Source organism: Schistocerca gregaria, chromosome 6, assembly GCF_023897955.1.
Source record: "Schistocerca gregaria isolate iqSchGreg1 chromosome 6, iqSchGreg1.2, whole genome shotgun sequence".
Classification (NCBI taxonomy): domain Eukaryota; kingdom Metazoa; phylum Arthropoda; class Insecta; order Orthoptera; family Acrididae; genus Schistocerca; species Schistocerca gregaria.
Genome location: NC_064925.1, coordinates 489686208 through 489705488, shown reverse-complemented (window position 1 = coordinate 489705488; position 19281 = coordinate 489686208). Strand labels below are relative to the sequence as shown.

Sequence of the window (19281 nt, the reverse complement as noted above, 5' to 3'; positions counted from 1 at the left end):
GGCGGACGATGTTGAAATCATTATCAGTACATCTACTATACCCCAGGTGGTATATGCCGACATCGGATGAAAATCGATGTCGTCTTTTCAGACATACTAATTTTTTGTGGTAGTGCACATATATTCCTTTCACTTTTCAGATTTCCCTTCTTTGCATAATTGTTGTTGTAAAGATCTAAGTAGAGTCTGTATCACTAAACCGCAAACCAGGTTCGCGGTGCACATCAAAAGTTGCAGGTTGCCTATCTCACAGCTTGCACAGGCAACAAAAATTTGATCTTCAGTATTTCATATAATATTACTGTTGTGTACATAGTTCCACATAGTCAGCGCATACACAACTTTCCCACTAGAGCGCGCCCCGCTAAGCACAACAACGCAGGCGCAGTGCTCGTCCATCTCCTCACTACAAGATGGCGCTGCCTTAGAGACGGACCAAATTCTGCTTCCGCCGAACTGTGTATTAATATGTAACGCAGCCAATGAGATTGCTGCTAACGTAGAACCTTTTCACCTTGCGGATCACACTCGCACAGTGATACCTGAGCGCGCGAGGTATTATAACGAGTGTAAAGGCCTCCGATTAGTCAGTCTGCATTAGTCTGCATTTCTCTGTACCAGTCTATAGTCAAGTTTCAGTCTGCGCCTAATAAGATTACCATATTCCTGTACATAGCCATGAAGAGAAATGTATAGACACTTTGTCAAGTATCAGAGAAATGTGAGAATAAGGTTAACGTACCAAGACTAAAGGAAATTAAGATTGTCAATTGTAAATAGCAACCAGAATCAAGTTACGTAAGATTTATGCTTGTTACTATTTTAATAAATGTGTGTGAAAATTAATCAAGTTCTGTTTAAAGTTGGTCACCGTCAATCTGCTACTCTGAGCGTGCAAGTGGCATTTCTACCGTCTGACCCAACGGCAGAAGATAAACACGCCACGATAAGACAACGAGACATATTGCTGACACTCGCCTATTTCGTTAGAGCGACAAGTCAAATAATCTGATGGTGTGTGTACCGAACGTCTTACAGTACGCACACCACAATTACTGACGCCACTTGAAAATTTAAAATGCTGTCGTAACTTACTCATTAAGAGGTATAATCTTATGGTAAAGGTCAGATAAGTATCACAAGTATTGAAGGTAGAAACTGTGTATATCTTCTGAGGCAGCACAACTCTTGGCGCTTAAATTACTCTGACTATATTCATCCAGTATTTCAGAATGAGAGCACCTATCGACTTTCAGCAAACTTCGTAAATAATTTGAAACCCTTATGACACTTACCCTTAGCCCCTGCCCTTCATCCCCACGAAGGAAAAAAATTAATTGCTAACTATATTTTCGCTGTTCATGCAGTAAAACTTCAGCAACAGGCATGACGTTTGAATTTATTTTCTCTTTGCTACTAACTACCCGCAACACATTTCGCAGGCTGTATCCATACGTAGAATGAAATTTTCACTCTACAGCGGAGTGTACGCTGATATGAAGCCATGTCTCCGCAATAACCTTTCTTCCAGGAGTGCTGGTTCTGCAAGGTTTGCAGGATAGCTTCTGTGACTTTTGGAAGGTAGGAGACGAGGTACTGGCGGAATTAAAGTTGTGAGGACGGGGCGTGAGTCGTGCTTGGGTAGTTCAGTTGGTAGAGCACTTGCCCGCGAGAGGCAAAGGTCCGGAGTTCGACTCTCGGTCCGGCATACAGTTTTAATCTGCCAGACGTTTCAGTACCCATACGTAGTACTGAATGCTCCTGCTAAATTATGTAGTTGTACGACACGTAATTCAGGAGAAATGACGTCATAAAAGTTGAAATGTGTGAGAAAATACCTTTTGCTTAAAATGGAGCGCCAATTACTCAGACTATAATGATACAGTGTTTGATAATGAGAGCACTTAGCAACTTCCAGCAAACCTTAAACACTCTCAGATCTTTTCTAAGCTTTTTCTCGCTTATTACCAAATATTTAACATGTTACTAATCAGACTTTTGCAGCTGTTTTATACGTGGAAGTTGGATTCTTTCAGGAATCGGCGGGAGGGATGAGTTAGTGGTAGTGTAATAGAAGGGAACAAAACTTGTATTGTATAGTATTTACACTATCTCATTGTGTATGTAATTTATTTTTACTACAATAATTGTTTCTAATAGCTAAAAATGATTTGATTTTTATTGTAATAATTTAATAATACAAAAAATTTTAGCATAATAAAGTTAATTCACTAATGCACTTTATCCTCGCGTATCCTACTACTGCCCTCTCTCGCCAAAAGTTTTCTTTAGCTCAAACGTTACGCACGCGACCGTAGTGAATGAGCTGTGTATTGGTAACTTATTACTCAATAACGACCACCGTCTTGGGCATGTTTTTAATATTATGGAGGTGAAACGTTATATTTTACTGACGCCTTTTGGCTATTTTTAAGGTACTTCTGGTTGTAATGGTACTTGAATTACGTAACCATTACGGCACCTCACCTCAACCTCACGTTACCAGCAATATTCTACTGTGTTTCTGTAAAATAGTTAACATATTTCTGTGACAACTTTCAGATTTGATTTCAGTAATGTAGAGGTACTTTGATACATCGATATGTTTATGTTGCAATGATATTATTCGTATGTGTATTCTTTCTTTTGTCACTATGATATTTGACGTACTTGTAACTCTGATTTTTTGGGCGCTTAAGCGGTTATTAGAGAGGCAAGTCTTGGTCGTCATGTTGAAAAGACGCAAATTGTAGCCAGTTTATGAAATGTGAACTTTGACAGCGAGGAAGATATTTTCAAGTACGTTTTAAATTGTGAAGTGATGTTGCAACAAAAGTAATAAAAAAGAAGTGTAACTTAAATTCGGAGTGCTGATTATTTTTTTTCCATTACCATTCTCTTAACTTGCAAAAGTTTAATCTTCAAGAATGGTTTATGAAACACCTCTATAAAACTTCTGAATATCGCAGAATATCACCTAGGCCTCTTTGCATCCGAGCTTGGAATCATCACTACCTAGATTTACGACGTTTGAGCCATGAGTTCACAACGAGACCATCGTGGGAAACACGAAAAGATGAGTGCCTAGTTTATTAATTATTTCAAGAAATGACTTTAGTAACTGTGCTATAATGACACCTTCCACATAATATAACTTTGAAACTTCCTGGCCGATTAAAACTGTGTGCCTGACCGAGACTCGAACTCAGGACCTTTACCTTTCGCGGGCAAATGCTCTACCATCTGAGCTACCGAAGCACGACTCACGCCCGGTACTCACAGCTTTACTTCTGCCAGTACCTCGTCTCCTATCTTCCAAACTTTACAGAAGCTCTCCTGCGAACCTTGCAGAACCAACACTCCTGAAAGAAAGGATACTTCGGAGACATGGCTTAGCCACAGCCTGGGGGATGTTTCCAGAATGAGATTTTCACTCTGCAGCGGAGTGTGCGCTGATATGAAACTTCCCGGCAGATTAAAACTGTGTGCCCAAGCGAGAGTCGAACTCGGGACCTTTGCCTTTCGCGGGCAAGTGCTCTACCATCGGAGCTACCGAAGCACGACTCACCCCAGGTACTCACAGCTTTACTTCTGCCAGTACCTCGTCTCCTACCTTCCAAACTTTACAGAAGCTCTCCTGCTAACCTTACAGAACTAGCACTCCTGAAAGAAAGGATATTGCGGAGACATGGCTTAGCCACAGCCTGGGGGATGTTTTCACTCTGCAGCGGAGTGAAAATCTCATTCTGGAAACATCCCACAGGCTGTGGCTAAGCCATGTCTCCGCAATATCCTTTCTTTCGAGAGTGCTAGTTCTGCAAGGTTCGCAGGAGAGCTTCTGTAAAGTTTGGAAGGTAGGAGACGAGGTACTGGCAGAAGTAAAGCTGTGAGTACCTGCCGTGAGTCGTGCTACGGTAGCTCAGATGGTAGAGCACTTGCCCGCCAAAAGCAAAGATCCCGAGTTCGAGTCTCGGTCGGGCACACAGTTTTAATCTGCCAGGAAGTTTCATATCAGCGCACACTCCGCTGCAGAGTGAAAATCTCATTCTCGTAATATAACTTTGTTGTTGCCCGAAAATGCAACATTTAGCAGCGTGAGCAACACTACAATCATAATTAATTTTCGACCTTTGTTGTGGTAGGGTTGTTGGACGCTACAACTTGTAACCCAGTAAGTCTGAATAATCTTTGCTTCGATGAACGTCTGATTGGATGCTTATTATTGCTTCACGAAGATTACGTTCTACGGTTGCTGCTCCAACCATGTACAACATTTTGAAACACTTCTTCTATGACGTTTCATATCTCTCAGAAGCAATTCTTTTGCACATAGGTCGCCGCTGCAGCTGCCGTCCTCTCGTACGAAGCCAGAAAATGACGAACGTGTGCTGTTGCCGGCGGGCCTCTACCGCGCGCTGGCTACCTATAGAATCTGCCGCCGTCCGTGGCGCGCAGCTGGGGATTATTAAAGCAGGCCCGGGCTGTGTGCCCGTGAGCCGGCCGTCCGCTGTCTGCTGTCGAGTGCAGGCAGGCGCTTAATGAGGAGCGACGCGTGGCTAGCAGCGGCGCATCGCTGAATTTTTCAGACACAGCCCTCCACCGCGTTTCTCTCGTAACAGCTGATCCAGACCCCAAGTAAAAAGAAAGGTTGCGATAAGCATGTGCGTACGTATTTCACCTACATGTGTGCTGTGTCAAAAGGCACGTGGTACGTTCGTCCTCACTGGTGCTGAGCGTCCTGCGTGATAAATCAATGATAACACCTGGTGGTCACGATAATATACGTGTATGATGTGGCAAAACCAAAATTAAATTGTGTTGTAAGTGATATGAGAGCGTCTACGGAATAGCACGTGGCGAGCACGCGCGACTGCAGCGATATACCATATCGCCCCCGCTGCGTCCAGAGATGCCGCCTGAGCGACGCGCAACAGCCGGCCGCTATTGCGAAGAATCGACAGCATCGATGATTATTACATTAATTGATAAAAGTTTGCGTGTCGTTGCGTGCTTGTTCGTTTTAAATGGTTCCTGTTGCACAAGGAAAAGGGTTAGTTAGTTCCCAGATAGACCTCTCACCGACCACGTGGTGGTAATGGTGTATATCAGGTCTGATCTTATAGCGTTTCACTGCCCCGGTAGCTGAGTGGTCAGCGTGACAGAGTGTCAATACTAAGGGCCCGGGTTCGATTCCCGGCTGGGTCGGAGATTTTCTCTGCTCAGGGACTGGGTGTTGTGTTGTCCTAATCATCATCGTTTCATCCCCATCGACGCGCGAGTCGCCCAAGTGGCGTCAACTCGAAAGACTTGCACCAGGCGAACGGTCTACCCGACGGGAGGCCTTAGCCACATGACATTTCATTTCATTTCACTGCGTGGTGTAGTGAGGCTACTCAGTTGACACCTAAGTCTTGGGAGAGTGCACGGAATTTTGTCGATTATAGTTGCGGGAACAGTTTCGTTCGTAAAATTTGCAGGGGGTGAGTCCCGCGTGAGCCTGATGTAATTGAGAGATTGATTTGTTAGGTGCTGAGTTTTGTGGAATCGGTGTGACCGATATCCCGTCTGTTGAGTGGTCGCGACGCGCCCAGAGGTAATTGGGTTGCTTGTCGTTTTTATGGAGGTGGTTTGGGTATTGTGCGTGTGTGTATCGAGAAGGGAAGCCTCGAACACGTGTTGGTAGTTGTATTTTCAAGACCACTAGCTTGCAGCAGACAGCGAATAAGCTCATAGAACGACAAACTGTTTCACTATACGGTGATGGTGTGCACGTATCACTGAGTAGACAAGCGATAGTAAATTGAAGGAACCATTTAACGAGCTACACGTAGCTAAACCAAAACTTGATTCATGAAGGTGACGAGTGTCCGATTTAAACGTTGGGGAACTTAGTGGGTCGCGTGTGGTCAACGCCTGAATAGGTAAAGATTTGCTTTTAAATTGTAACTTAAAGTTAGTTGAAAAGTGGCGCTGACATTTAGGATTTTTGTTTGATTTTTTTTTTTATGACTTGTTTCCGTATTGTGGGGGCTGGTAATATATTTGCTGGCACTCGTTCACTAGTGATAACAAACGTGAATTGAGATACCTAGAAGGAAAATAAATCCAATTTTATTGGGGTTAATGGAAACCTTCCAGTCTATTTAATTGGTATCTAATGTGAGAGTATCTATATAAACGAGTATAACTCAGAGATATTGATACAGATATCACGTATAATGTGGTGTTTCTAAATGTGCTTGGTAAAAGGTTCTTGAAAGAATGAAATTATAAATAATCTACTGAAAGTAGATCCTCTCAATATTAAAGAAAAGATTTCAATTAAGGGAGAAAGCTTCCTAAATTATTAATAATTTTAATTGAAGTAACTGAATTATTTACGGAAATGCCAAAGAGTTTGCTACTAAGAAAGAATCGTTATTCTGTGACGCATGCGAAGTCTCATCACTTACATATTACCGCTGCGTCGAGTTGGAAAAATATTTAAGGGAGCATTAAAAATGTTTTAATTCCTAACAGTAGTGATAGAAGTGTCCATAAACAGAATAATCATTACAAGATGGTAGATAGATTGGTATTTTAGTACAAGTGATTATATAGTTCCGATTTTATGTCAGAGAGTACGTACTGCGTTGTGAGCTCGTTGCGAAAGATAACAATTGCTAGTTGGATCTAGCATTTATCATCACGCAAGATAATCAGGTACTGAAATTAAAGTAATTTGTTGCTCTGACGAGATCAGTATTGTAGACAACGAGAGTGGTTCATTAAATAGGCCCATTTATTCACTATTGCTCAACTTCAGTAATCATTGGTCTGTGAATATTGTTAGGTGATTATTCGTAGTTCTATCGTTACTTGGTACGATTTCGGCGTCGTGCCTAGGCAGGGTGTTGTTCCCCTTATTTGGCAGACAGGCTGTTTGCATGGTCAGCGGCTGAGGTGGCTGCAATATTAATTGCACTAAGGCTGATTTCGTGTCCGATTAGTTCATTGCCAGTGTGATTGCGGCGCGGGCTAGATTCTTGTCGTCATCAGAGGCTCCACTCCAACTCGAATGTTCTGCAATTAGATAGCGTTCTGCAATCTTAACATGTATTTAAAAATAAGAAACTATACTTAATTAAAGGTGTGGTGGTCGGCTGGTGGCCTAAGTACTTTGCGCAACAGGATACTCTACAATAACGACATAGAGACATTGGTACAGTACGATCCATTGTCGTTGTCATTCGATCTTGGGTTCTGCCACTCACGGACCAGTACCTACGCCACCACTACACAGCTCTACTCCCACAACGATTCCATTTCACTTCCTCCTGCCTACCTACAGTTGTCTGATATCACCCCCACCCCTAGCATGCATGGTATTCTACAGTCCTACTGCATAATATTCCACTCAAGTATCGGGATGGAGCATAAGTTCGTAACGTTTTTCCGTAACTTTAATAAACTCAACGGACACCCATATCAGAGACTTTAGTCATCAATAATATATTCTCCTTCAGTATTTACAACAGTTTCCCAACTCTGGAGTAACATTTCGATTCCGCGACTGTAGAAATCACGTGGTTTTGAAGCGAAGAACTCGTCATGTTCGGAGCACATTTTCGCCTGGAACGGAAGTTACTTGAAAGTTGTTCAAATAACTTACGGGTTTACTGCCGGCTGACGTCGTCGGCCACCGCCGTTATTTCGACAGGAGCACACCCTGCCATTCTCAAGGCACAACTGCAAGGAGGAAGCAATGTGCAAGGGAATTTAATACCATTAGACATCGTGAGAGAGCAGAATGAGGCGCTCCGCGGAACTCACGGACTTCGAAAGTGGTCAGGTGGTTGGGTGTCGCTTGTGTCATACGTCTGTACGCGAGATTTCCACATTCCTAAACATTCCTAGGTCCTCTGTTTCCGATGTAATAGTGAAGTGGAAACGTGAAGGGACACGTGCAGCACAAAAGCGTACAGGCCGACCTCGTCTGTTGGCTGACAGAGACCGCCGACAGTTGAAAATAGTCGTAATGTATAACAGACAGACGTCTATCCAGACCATCACACAAGAATTACAAACTGCATCAACTATGACAGTTAGGCGGGAGGTAAGAAAACTTGGTTTTCATGGTCGAGCGGCTGCTCATAAGCCACACGTCACGCCAGTAAATGACAAAGGACGCCTCGCTTCATGTAAGGAGCGTAAACATTGGACGATTTTACAGTGGTAAAACGATGTGTGGGGTGACGAATCATGGTACACAATGTGGCGATCCGATGGCAGTGTGTGGGTATGGTGAATGTCCGGTGAACGTCATCTGACAGCGTTTGTAGCGCCAACAGTAAAATTCAGAGCCGGTGGTGTTACGGTGTGGTAGTGTTATTCATGGAGGGGTAGCTTGCACCCCTTGTTGTTTTCCGTGACACTATCACAACACAGACCTACATTGATGTTTTAAGCACCATCTTGCTTTCCACTGTTGGAGAGCAATTAGGGGATGGCGATTGCATCTTTCAACACAATGGAGCACCTGTTCATAATGCAAGGCCTGTGGTGGAGTGGTTACACGACAATAACATCCCTGTAATGGAGTGGCCTGCACAGAGTCCTGATCTGAATCCTATAGAACACCTTTGGAATGTTTTGGAACTTCGACTTCGTGCCAGGCCTCACCGATCGACATCGATACCTGTCCTCAGTGCAGCACTCCGTGAAGAATGGGCTGCCATTCACCAAGAAACCTTCCAGCACTAGACTGAACGTACGCCTGCGAGAGTGGAAGCTGTCATCAAGGCTAAGGCTACGTCAACATCTTACTGAATTCCAGCATTACCGATGGAGAAGGACGCCACGAACTTGTAAGTCATTTTCAATTGTCCGGATACTTTTGATCACATAGTGCACGATCAAATTGAACAGCTGGACCTCGATCACAATGATTACATTCAATTGCGCGATCCTTTACCACAATAATATAATCATTATTACACCTTACTTTTTTCCCATAGAAGCTTTAATATCATAACCATGAAACTTGCATATTGTGTATTTTTGTTATATGCAGTGTTTGATACCATTGATCTTGTAAATTGTAATTTAACGTGTTTGGTTCATAACACGAACAGTGAACGCTCAGTTTAACATTCTTCATCTAACGTCGTGATCAAATAGTCCGTCTCTATTGATAGTATCTTTGTTTCTTATGTTTGGTTTCCTACATACTATTGTATTTTGTAGACGCTAGTCAGTTGTCTTGTGATGAAGACCCAATAGCCCGAAAACAGGTTACAAGTCAACAAATATTAGTAGAACAAAAACGCAGCTTAACGTTAGATATGAATTTATCCTACCATTAAGTGGCAGAAGAACCCATAAATTTAATTAAGGTTATACTAATTTTGTTGAATAAACCCGAAATTTCTTCAATAAATTTCAAAGTAAGTAGTCTAGCCGAAAACAAAAAAGCACCACGTGAAACTTGGTGAAAAAATAGTGCAGATTCGTACATGACACACATTTTAGCAATCGATTTTTGGTTAGTTTTTTATCATGGGAATGTCCGATGTGTGTGAGACAAAATTTACGATTAATGATTCACTTGTAATTTTGAGGAAAGTTTATCTAATTGATATGTCAAGTAAACAAACAGTTTACTTTATACAGTTGAGTAGCACTTAGCCTAAAATAGAACCTCTCATTTCTATCGATGCTGCAATCTTACCACGGAGACTGAAGGCTGCTCTATGCATTGATGTTTCTTGCAGTACAGTAATTTAGAAACATTTTAATAGACCTTTGTATTCCTTTATTTACAAGTAAGTTCGAATATGGTTTAACCAAAAGAATTCACCAGATATAAACAAAAGGCAACTTAGACTGTTTCAAGACCAGTTTTTGATAGTCTAGTTCCGTAGGCACTACGTTAAAAATTATTTATTGTCGTTATTTTATTATAACATTAAGCAGTGGTTTGCTTTACTAGTAATTTTTTTTATTCTTTTGCCATATTAAGTCATGCAGATATTTAATAAGCTCTTCGCTCTGTATTAACTCTTTATTGTTTTCCAAGTGTTGTTAAGTTCCGATTGTATCCAAATGTGATACTGTCTCACTAAATGATGTTAGGTGGTAGGTCAAAACAAGATGCAGAAAAAATTACAATTTTAGTTACACGTATTTGGAACATACTTTGTAAGACAGGAGAGAGAGTGAATAGCAAGACAGTTCATGTGTACTTACTGAGCCTCCACCTCATACACCTGGTAGCTCGCCTGGTATGAGTAACGCCAAACCTGTAACAAAACAGTTTCATGATATTATTGTTTTTGCATGTTTATACTTCTTATTGTGGACAAAAATTTGCTTCCCCATAATAAACGACACAATTATATCAAATTTACTGATCTGAAAGAAATATGTTTTTTGCGAAACATACTCCAACAGTTTTTGCAGCAGTATTTATCTCTAACAATTAATCTGTTACATATATAAAGTATAATGTATGTGTGTTTGTGCAGTGTCTCCTCCCAAACCCTAGTATTGATTTCAGCTGAACTTGGCAAGGAAACAGTAGGCGTACAAGTATCAGCACTGTGGGGTCTATGATGTCCTAGCTCCAATGTTTTTTTTTACGTCACCTGGCTGATGGCTGCCCTGCACAACAGGCATTTTGTGTGTGAACACTACGAGCCTGCCAAATCAAGTTGCTTTGCATACAAGTCAAGGGCAAGAAACAGTTTCCCACAACCCAAAGTGTAGGCTGCCTTGCATGACCCGTGTGTTTGTGATGGAGTAGTATCGGCCTGCTTTATCGATCTGATTTGCATGACAGCCTGTGTGTCAGGCGCAAATAAATGATTTCCAGGCCCCTGATGTGTAGCTAGCCTAGCAAGACAGGTTTGCCGTGGGAGCAGCATCGAACTGCTTTGTTGAACTGTATTGCAGGGTCTACACATGCTGTTGAGCACAGCCAGCAGCAGATTGAGATGGGCGGAGTAGGGAGTGGAAGCAAGAGGGAGTGGAAGCAAGAGTGGACAGAGATAAGGGAGGAAGGGGAAGATGCTTGAGGGAGGTGGAAGACTTTAAGGGGTAGTTGGCAGGAGTAAGAGGGAGAGGCAGAGAAGTAAAGAGAGAGGAGGAGAAGGATATGGTCAGAGGGTGGGAGTGGAACATATGCTCAGAGGAAGGTGGAGGAAACGGACAAAGAGAGGGGGAGGAGAAGATGAAGAGAGAGAGAAAGAGTGGAGAGAGTAGATAAGAAGATGGAGGTGGGAGTATGAAGTGGATAGACAGATGCTTTAAGGGGTGGACACAGAGAGGGAGAGGAGGAGTTGTGTTCAATACATGTGTAGAACAAATACGAGGGTGAAGCTTCAGAGAAAAGGGCAGTTTCATAAAAATCTGAGGGGATCATTTTATTGAAGAAACATGAGTGTGTGAACTGTCCTGAATAGGATCGCAGCAAGTTGACCGAAACGTCAGAAATTTAGCTGTTAGTAATTTCAATGAAGCGGCCCAGTACCCAAAATTATTTTATCCAAAATGAATATATGTAGGCTTGGCATACTATCAAGTGGAGAAACAACTGAATCATTAAAATATTTTTTATTATGGTCTGTTATTGCACTTTTGTCCAATCGTTCGGTTACAGAATTCCTTTAGGCCACAGGTCACTGCAGAGCAACCAGCAGTTTCAGATGCTGTACACAGCGTCCACATGCTTCTGGAGATATTCTGAACTGAGAGTAAACGGTCATCATTGTGAAACATGTCCGAAAGCACACAGTAATAAAAGACATTTTCTAAAATTAAACGTGATCCCTGGCTGGAACAATGTCCACAATTAAAATAAAAAAACACCGACTGTATGCAAGAGAGTACTTCAGTCTCCTGATTGGTTTCGTGCGGCCCACCACGAATTCCTCTCCTGTGCCAACCATTTCATCTCAAAATAACACTTGTAACCTACGTCCTCAATTATTTGGTGGATGTGTCCCAGGCTCTGTCTTTCTCCATAGTTTTTACCCTCTAGAGTTGCCTCTAGTCACATGGAAGTTATTCCACGATGTCCTAACAGATGCCCTATCATCCTGTCCCTTCTTCTCGTCAGAGTTGTCCATATGTTCCTCTCCTCGCAGATTCTGCGCAGAACCTCCTCATTCCTTATCTTATCAGTTCACATAATTTTCAACATCCCTCTGAAGCACTACATCTCAAATGCTTCGACTGTTTTATGTTCCGCTATCCGACACTCCATTATTCACTATCATAGAATGCTGTGCTCCAAACGTACATTATTAGAAATTTATTCCACAAATTAAGGCCTATGTTTGATACTAGTAGACTTGTCTTGGCCAGGAATGCCCTTTTTGCCAGTGCTAATCCGCTTTTTATGTCCCTCTTGCTCGGTTCATCATGGGTTACAAGTAAGTTACATATTAATACAGTCTCGGAATTTCAACAACCACCTTCTCTGTGACACACAACACCTCTCTTTCATCATCTGCCGCTGAAGTGTGTTGAGTTTCTCCGTAAGGCTCTCGCGCGGACTAATCGATCCAGTGTCGAAACACGCCGCTCTTCGTTGAATCCTCTCTCTCTCTCTGTCTCTCTCTACTATTAATCCCACCTAGTAATGATCCCAGACTGATGACCAGTACTCAAGAAACGATCGGACAATTGTTTTCTAAGATAATTCTTTCCTGGGTGAGTTACGCTTTCTTATGATTCTTCCTATGAATCTCAGTCTGGCATCTGTTTTCCCTACTACTTGTTTTATGCGGTCCTTCCGCTTACTATCGCTCCGGATGGTTACTCCTAGGTATTTTACAGGAAGCTACTGTTTACAGCAATTTGCCATCAATAATGTAATTGTATTGTAGTCTATTTCTTCTCCTAAGTTTGCGCAGTGCTTTACATTTGTTTACGTTCAGTGTCTATTGCAATTCCCCGCACCATTCAAGTTCGCTAGAGTCTTGTGCTATTTCTACTTTCTTACAAACAACTTTGGAACAGTCTTATGGACTCTCCAGTGCTTTGTACTAGATCACTTATATATATATTTTAACAGTCACAATCCTATCACACTTCGTTAGAGTACTCCTGAAACTACAACTATCGACCATGTTCCGTTGACAAGAAGGAATTGAGTTCTATGTACAAGAAACTCTTGAATCCGGTCACAGAACCGGCCATATACTCAGTAATTATGTTTTTTTCCCACTAAACCACAGTGTGGAAGAGAATCAAATGCCTTGCTGAAGTCAAGGAACACGGCATCAACCCGAGCGCTGATGCATACGGCGTTTCGGATCTAACCGACAAACAAAACGAGCCGAGTCTCGCAAGGTCCCTGTTTACGGTCTTCATGTTGATTTTACGGACGAAATTTTCGTTCGCCAGAACTGTCGTAAAATGTGATGAAAAGAACGTTTTGTTTTATAGCTGTGTATTGATCACGTTCGTTAAGATCAGTCAGAAAAATCACTCGTACTTTTCCCCGTATAGATTACTAACAAAATAATTCGTTTCATCGTCGTCGTAATCATCATCGCTGTCATTTACTGATACCCACTGCTTCATATTCATGTGGAACTTAATTATTTGGATAATATTGTCTCTTGTTAGTCAGAACATACGACAGTGTTGCAAGTGACCAGATAGAGAGACAGTAGGACCAGATACTTTACACAGAATGATATGCTACTGGTTTGTTAACGTTACTCCAATCAGTCTCAATACATCTAACCAGTGCTGTAAGAAGGGTAGAGGCATACCTTACCAATGCAGCATCGTAAAATGACTGCAGAAACGCAGATAGCGATGAAATCAATATAGCTGTGAATCACAGCACATAACATAAGGGCACTAAACGATATGAACATTATCTTACATATACTTGACTCATGTAGAAGGCGTAAGGGCGAAACACCTTAAGGTGACATCGCTTAAATCGAAAATAAAGAAAATTATTCTGTCTGAAGAGGAATTTATATACACATGAACATGAACTTCGTGCTTTGTTGCCCCTAACATTTACCTCGATACAATATGTTTCCGTAAAGTTTGTCAACGTATTCATTACGCACCGAACTTAGTGATCAAAAAATTGACCCAGATGCTGTATCTGCTTTGCCTTGAATTCACGTATAAGTTTTGATAAATTTCAGATCACATTTGTTGCATACTAAAGTAAAGAATGGTACAAACACAGAACATCGTATTAAAAAAACTTAATTATTGCTTGCGAAGAAAAACTGTGATGTACCATTTAACTAACCTTTTTCCTGTTGTAGATGAGAAGGACGTACTTCAGGTCGCTCGAGATCCGGTAATCGACGGCGTTAAGCTGTCTCTGAAACGACAGAAGCCATGATATTATGCTGACGACAGAAGAAAACTGTTACTGACATTAAGATTGAGAAGAAATTGTGGGATGTTGCATGTACTGCTTCGTGACTGCAGTTTGTGGAATACAGCTTTTATATGTGCTCAGGCCTTGGCCATATATTCATTTGAAGCGGCGTTTAGCCTCAGTTTATTTGAATATTTGCAATTGGTGGAGAGTACTCTCAATTAACTACTTCCCGCGTAGGGGATTAAAGTATAAAATTGTGTGCATATGTGTGATGCAGTTTGTAATGAAACACACACACACACACACACACACACACACACACACACACACACACACACACAAACACAAACACAAACGAACACAAGAGTCATCAAATGTACCAGTATATTATATTGCATTAGTCGTATACCATGGATCCCATTGCGAGGGTTTGTGGGACATGGAAAAAAGGTCTTAGATGTACATTTCGTTTAAGTAAAATACGATGAAAAAATTTCGAAATATTATTGTATTACAGTGCTAATGTTAATTATAAAATAATTTGAAACATTGATTTTTGTATGTAGATGGTCTCCTTTGGAATAGAAGGAGTTGTCCTTAATTCAGTCTTAAATTCCATCATGTTAGCTACGAAACTGATAAGCTCTAGTAGATTGTTGATCACATGAGTACCCACACATATATCTTACTGCTTTCTGTACGAGTGTTAAGTTCCTGAATCTTTGTAAAAGTTGTTTTTGGTATTAGTATTATACTCAAGGTTTGCATAATTTTTCGAGGAAAGATAAATGTTTAAAATATCAAGAACATTAATGGATACATTGTATGTGTTTTGTGGAGCAATTATGAAAACATAATTTTTCTGAAGAGATCTCTCCATTATGTTCCAGAACTGATTCTAGATATAATTCTTATGACACACTTCTCTATTCTGAAAATAGTAACCCACTAATCTGAGTTCCTCCAAAAATTATTCCAAAACTCATTAGTGGAAATAAGCAGCATAGAGAAGTTCCTTCATTCCTAGATCATCTAGACCGGTAATCATGCGTACTGCAAATTTAATTGAACTAAGGCATTTATTAACTCTAGTATGTTGGTTTAGTAATTAAGGTCGTGATATCTGTTGTCTTGAATCTTAACTTTTTTTCTTATTGTATTTCACTACATGTTTACACTGTTTCTATAGCTCTTAGAATATCATGACATTTACTGAGTCTTGTCAAAATTTTATCATAATCCGTTGTTCCCGAACCGTCTCTTGACGTATTCAAATATGTTAGTTGTTGTCATTTCAGTAAGAGAAGTGGCACCGCTCTTTGGTCCTAAACTTTTTTTATTTGTAAAAAGAGAAAAGATTAGCATCATCTGACAATTCTTGTTTAATATCATTTATGCGTTTCAGAAACATAGGAGGACGCAAACTGTAACTTTGCATTGTATCACGTCTGTGATCACTTCAAATTGTGAGTCCCCACTGTTATGTAGCATAATTCTATAGTTACTGAAGTCTAAAGCTGTCGAGATAATTCACGAACACCCTGTACATTCTTGCCTTCTGACGCCTATATAATGCAATAAAAGATTATAAAGTTTCTTCACAAAATTTAACGAATCCATATAGGTTTCATTTATCAGTCGTAGGCAGCGATGCGGAAGATACATATTTTATTAATAGAAATGCGTCAGCTATCTGTATTTAAGTTTTTCATTGAATGTGTACATTCTGCATCACATACCGGCTCAATAAGAACCAATTTTCAGGCAGCTGGCGGACTTACATTACTAACATATAGCTCTAGATAAATCGGAAGTCAGGCACTCAAATAAATAGAACTGAATTCGTGGACGAGAATTGGGAAACAAAAAACAAAACAAAGATTAATGCACATAAAGAATCAGTTTTGAAGAAGTAAAAATCGCGCTGTCAAAGAAATATCATATATTATGAAGAATATGGAGAACATATACTTTAAGTAAATGCTTACAGAAAGTACTACATCTAAATGCCTACAGGAAGTACTGTATCTGCAGGCAAGACAGTAAAGTGTACTGCAGAAATAAGTGAAAGCTAGTGAAAGTTACTAGATACTTGTATAGATCAAATGTGCAAGAGTGGAAAATACTACAAAAGTCAGGAATTCGTAAGTGAGCTACATTGTAATAATATTGGAGCTATTCATTTTGCCATGACATGAAGAATACAACTGTGAAATAAACCAAAGAGATGCAATCACCTTTAAAATAAATCGTGCTGTACGGCTGTTATGAAAAACAATGGAGTAAGAAAATCACTAATTACGTATTTAATAATAATTTTTATTGTAAAGAAAGGATAGTTTCAGGTACAAGCATAAATCACTAAGGCTTGTGAAGCATGCTTTCCATAAGATGTACAGTGCCTCGTACAGTCCAAAACGGCTACCAAACCGGAGTGCTCAAATTTATTCACTATAGTGAAGTAGATTTATTTACTCGCCATTCACTGGAGTTAAAAATGCATGCGTTTTTATCTTCGTTTTCATGAGTGTTACACATTCGTTAACCACAAGTTGAACTACCTAGCTATTTATTTCTCGCTTTAGATGATACACAAGACAAGCGATATACTCAGCTCAAAAGCCTAGAGGCTTAAGAAAGAACTGCAAATAACTATCGCCAAAATGTCAGAGTTTCAGTTTCTTCTACGGCATTTTAAAACCAGTGTTTTACATAACAGGCCGAACGCCTCTCACCACAGTGATTTCTTGAAATTCTCTCAGCGCTCTTCAGACAGCGGTATTCATCGGACACGGCCGCTGTCCTGTCAGAAACACAAGAGATTCCTACTGAGAAGAGATCAACGTCTATCAAATATCTTGGGTTATCTAAGGAAACTTTTCGGATTTAGAATAGCGAAATATTGTTGGGTTCAATGCGCAGGTAATATTAACAGACAGTTTTTCGTCTCGTGTTCATTGAGTACTGTATACGAAGAAACAACTCACATTATTATAGTAAACAACATGGAATATTACATCTCAATGAACTCTGCCGAATAACAATAGAGGTCAGTAAGATGAACAAACAAACTACAAGCCGCTGTGAGCATGGGTAAGAAGTTAGCAGTATATTGATGGGAATGAACTGCCCGTCACCACAATACGTGCACGGAAATTAGACTTCAGATGGCTTGGACAGGAAAGAAAAAATTGGCAAGAATTCAAAACAGACTGAATTTTCTATGTTATAAGCAAGTCTCTGGTGAGAAAAATCCGTCTCTACTACTACGTGTCGGCTAGGTTCAAATGGCTCTGAGCACTATGGGACTTAACATCAATGGTCATCAGTCCCCTAGAACTTAGAGCTACTTAAACCTAACTAACCTAAGGACAGAACACAACACCCAGTGATCACGAGGCAGAGAAAATCCCTGACCCCGACGGGAATCGAACCCGGGAACTGTCGGCTAGGCATACGAGCTATTGGTTCTTAAGGAACACTCAGTAATCACTGTCCGATGCAGACAATATCTGCTGCAGACACGGATACGTACAGGTAGATCCTAAAGAAAACTCGTGCGAAATGAGTAATGCTATTATCGATGTTACCTATGAGGGTCTTATCAAACTTACTTTCTGTTTTTACTTTTACTTCAGTATAACCATGCTCTTTGATGTAACATCCATATAAATATTTTATTCATTATTTATGATAATTTATGTAATTGTAATTAATGTACACTCCTGGAAATTGAAATAAGAACACAGTGAATTCATTGTCCCAGAAAGGGGAAACTTTATTGACACATTCCTGGGGTCAGATACATCACATGATCACACTGACAGAACCACAGGCACATAGACACAGGCAACAGAGCATGCACAATGTCGGCACTAGTACAGTGTGTATCCACCTTTCGCACAATGCAGGCTGCTATTCTCCCATGGAGACGATCGTAGAGATGCTCCATGTAGTCCTGTGGAACGGCTTGCCATGCCATTTCCACCTGGCGCCTCAGTTGGACCAGCGTTCGTGCTGGGCGTGCAGACCGCGTGAGACGACGCTTCATCCAGTCCCAAACATGCTCAATGGGGGACAGATCCGGAGATCTTGCTGGCCAGGGTAGTTGACTTACACCTTCTAGAACACGTTGGGTGGCACGGGATACATGCGGACGTGCATTGTCCTGTTGGAACAGCAAGTTCCCTTGCCGGTATAGGAATGGTGGAACGATGGGTTCGATGACAGTTTGGATGTACCGTGCACTATTCAGTGTCCCCTCGACGTTCACCAGAGGTGTACGACCAGTGTAGGAGATCGCTCCCCACACCATGATGCCGGGTGTTGGCCCTGTGTGCCTCGGTCGTATGCAGTCCTGATTGTGGCGCTCACCTGCACGGCGCCAAACACGCATACGACCATCATTGGCACCAAGGCAGAAGCGACTCTCATCGCTGAAGACGACACGTCTCCATTCGTCCCTCCATTCACGCCTGTCGCGACACCACTGGAGGCGGGCTGCACGATGTTGGGGCGTGAGCGGAAGACGGCCTAACGGTGTGCGGGACCGTAGCCCAGCTTCATGGAGACGGTTGCGAATGGTCCTCGCCGATACCCCAGGAGCAACAGTGTCCCTAATTTGCTGGGAAGTGGCGGTGCGGTCCCCTATGGCACTGCGTAGGATCCTATGGTCTTGGCGTGCATCCGTGCGTCGCTGCGGTCCGGTCCCAGGTCGACGGGCACGAGCACCTTCCGCCGACCACTGGCGACAACATCGATGTACTGTGGAGACCTCACGCCTCACGTGTTGAGCAATTCGGCGGTACGTCCACCCGGCCTCCCGCATGCCCACTATACGCCCTCGCTCAAAGTCCGTCAACTGCACATACGGTTCACGTCCACGCTGTCGCGGCATGCTACCAGTGTTAAAGACTGCGATGGAGCTCCGTATGCCA

General features: G+C 41.6%; 1 protein-coding gene across 3 annotated transcripts in view; it reads right to left on the bottom strand.

Annotated features, from left to right (window-relative positions):
* The window catches only part of LOC126278505 (inactive dipeptidyl peptidase 10-like), a 517605-nt gene that overhangs the window by 141961 nt on the left and 356363 nt on the right, over positions 1–19281 (bottom strand). For all 3 annotated transcript variants that reach the window (XM_049978663.1, XM_049978662.1, XM_049978664.1), the window contains exons 4-5: positions 14267–14341; positions 10228–10280 (exon numbers count right to left, since the gene is read on the bottom strand). In XM_049978663.1, coding sequence (XP_049834620.1) covers positions 10228–10280; positions 14267–14341 — 128 coding nt within the window. The remainder of the gene's footprint in view (positions 1–10227; positions 10281–14266; positions 14342–19281) is intronic.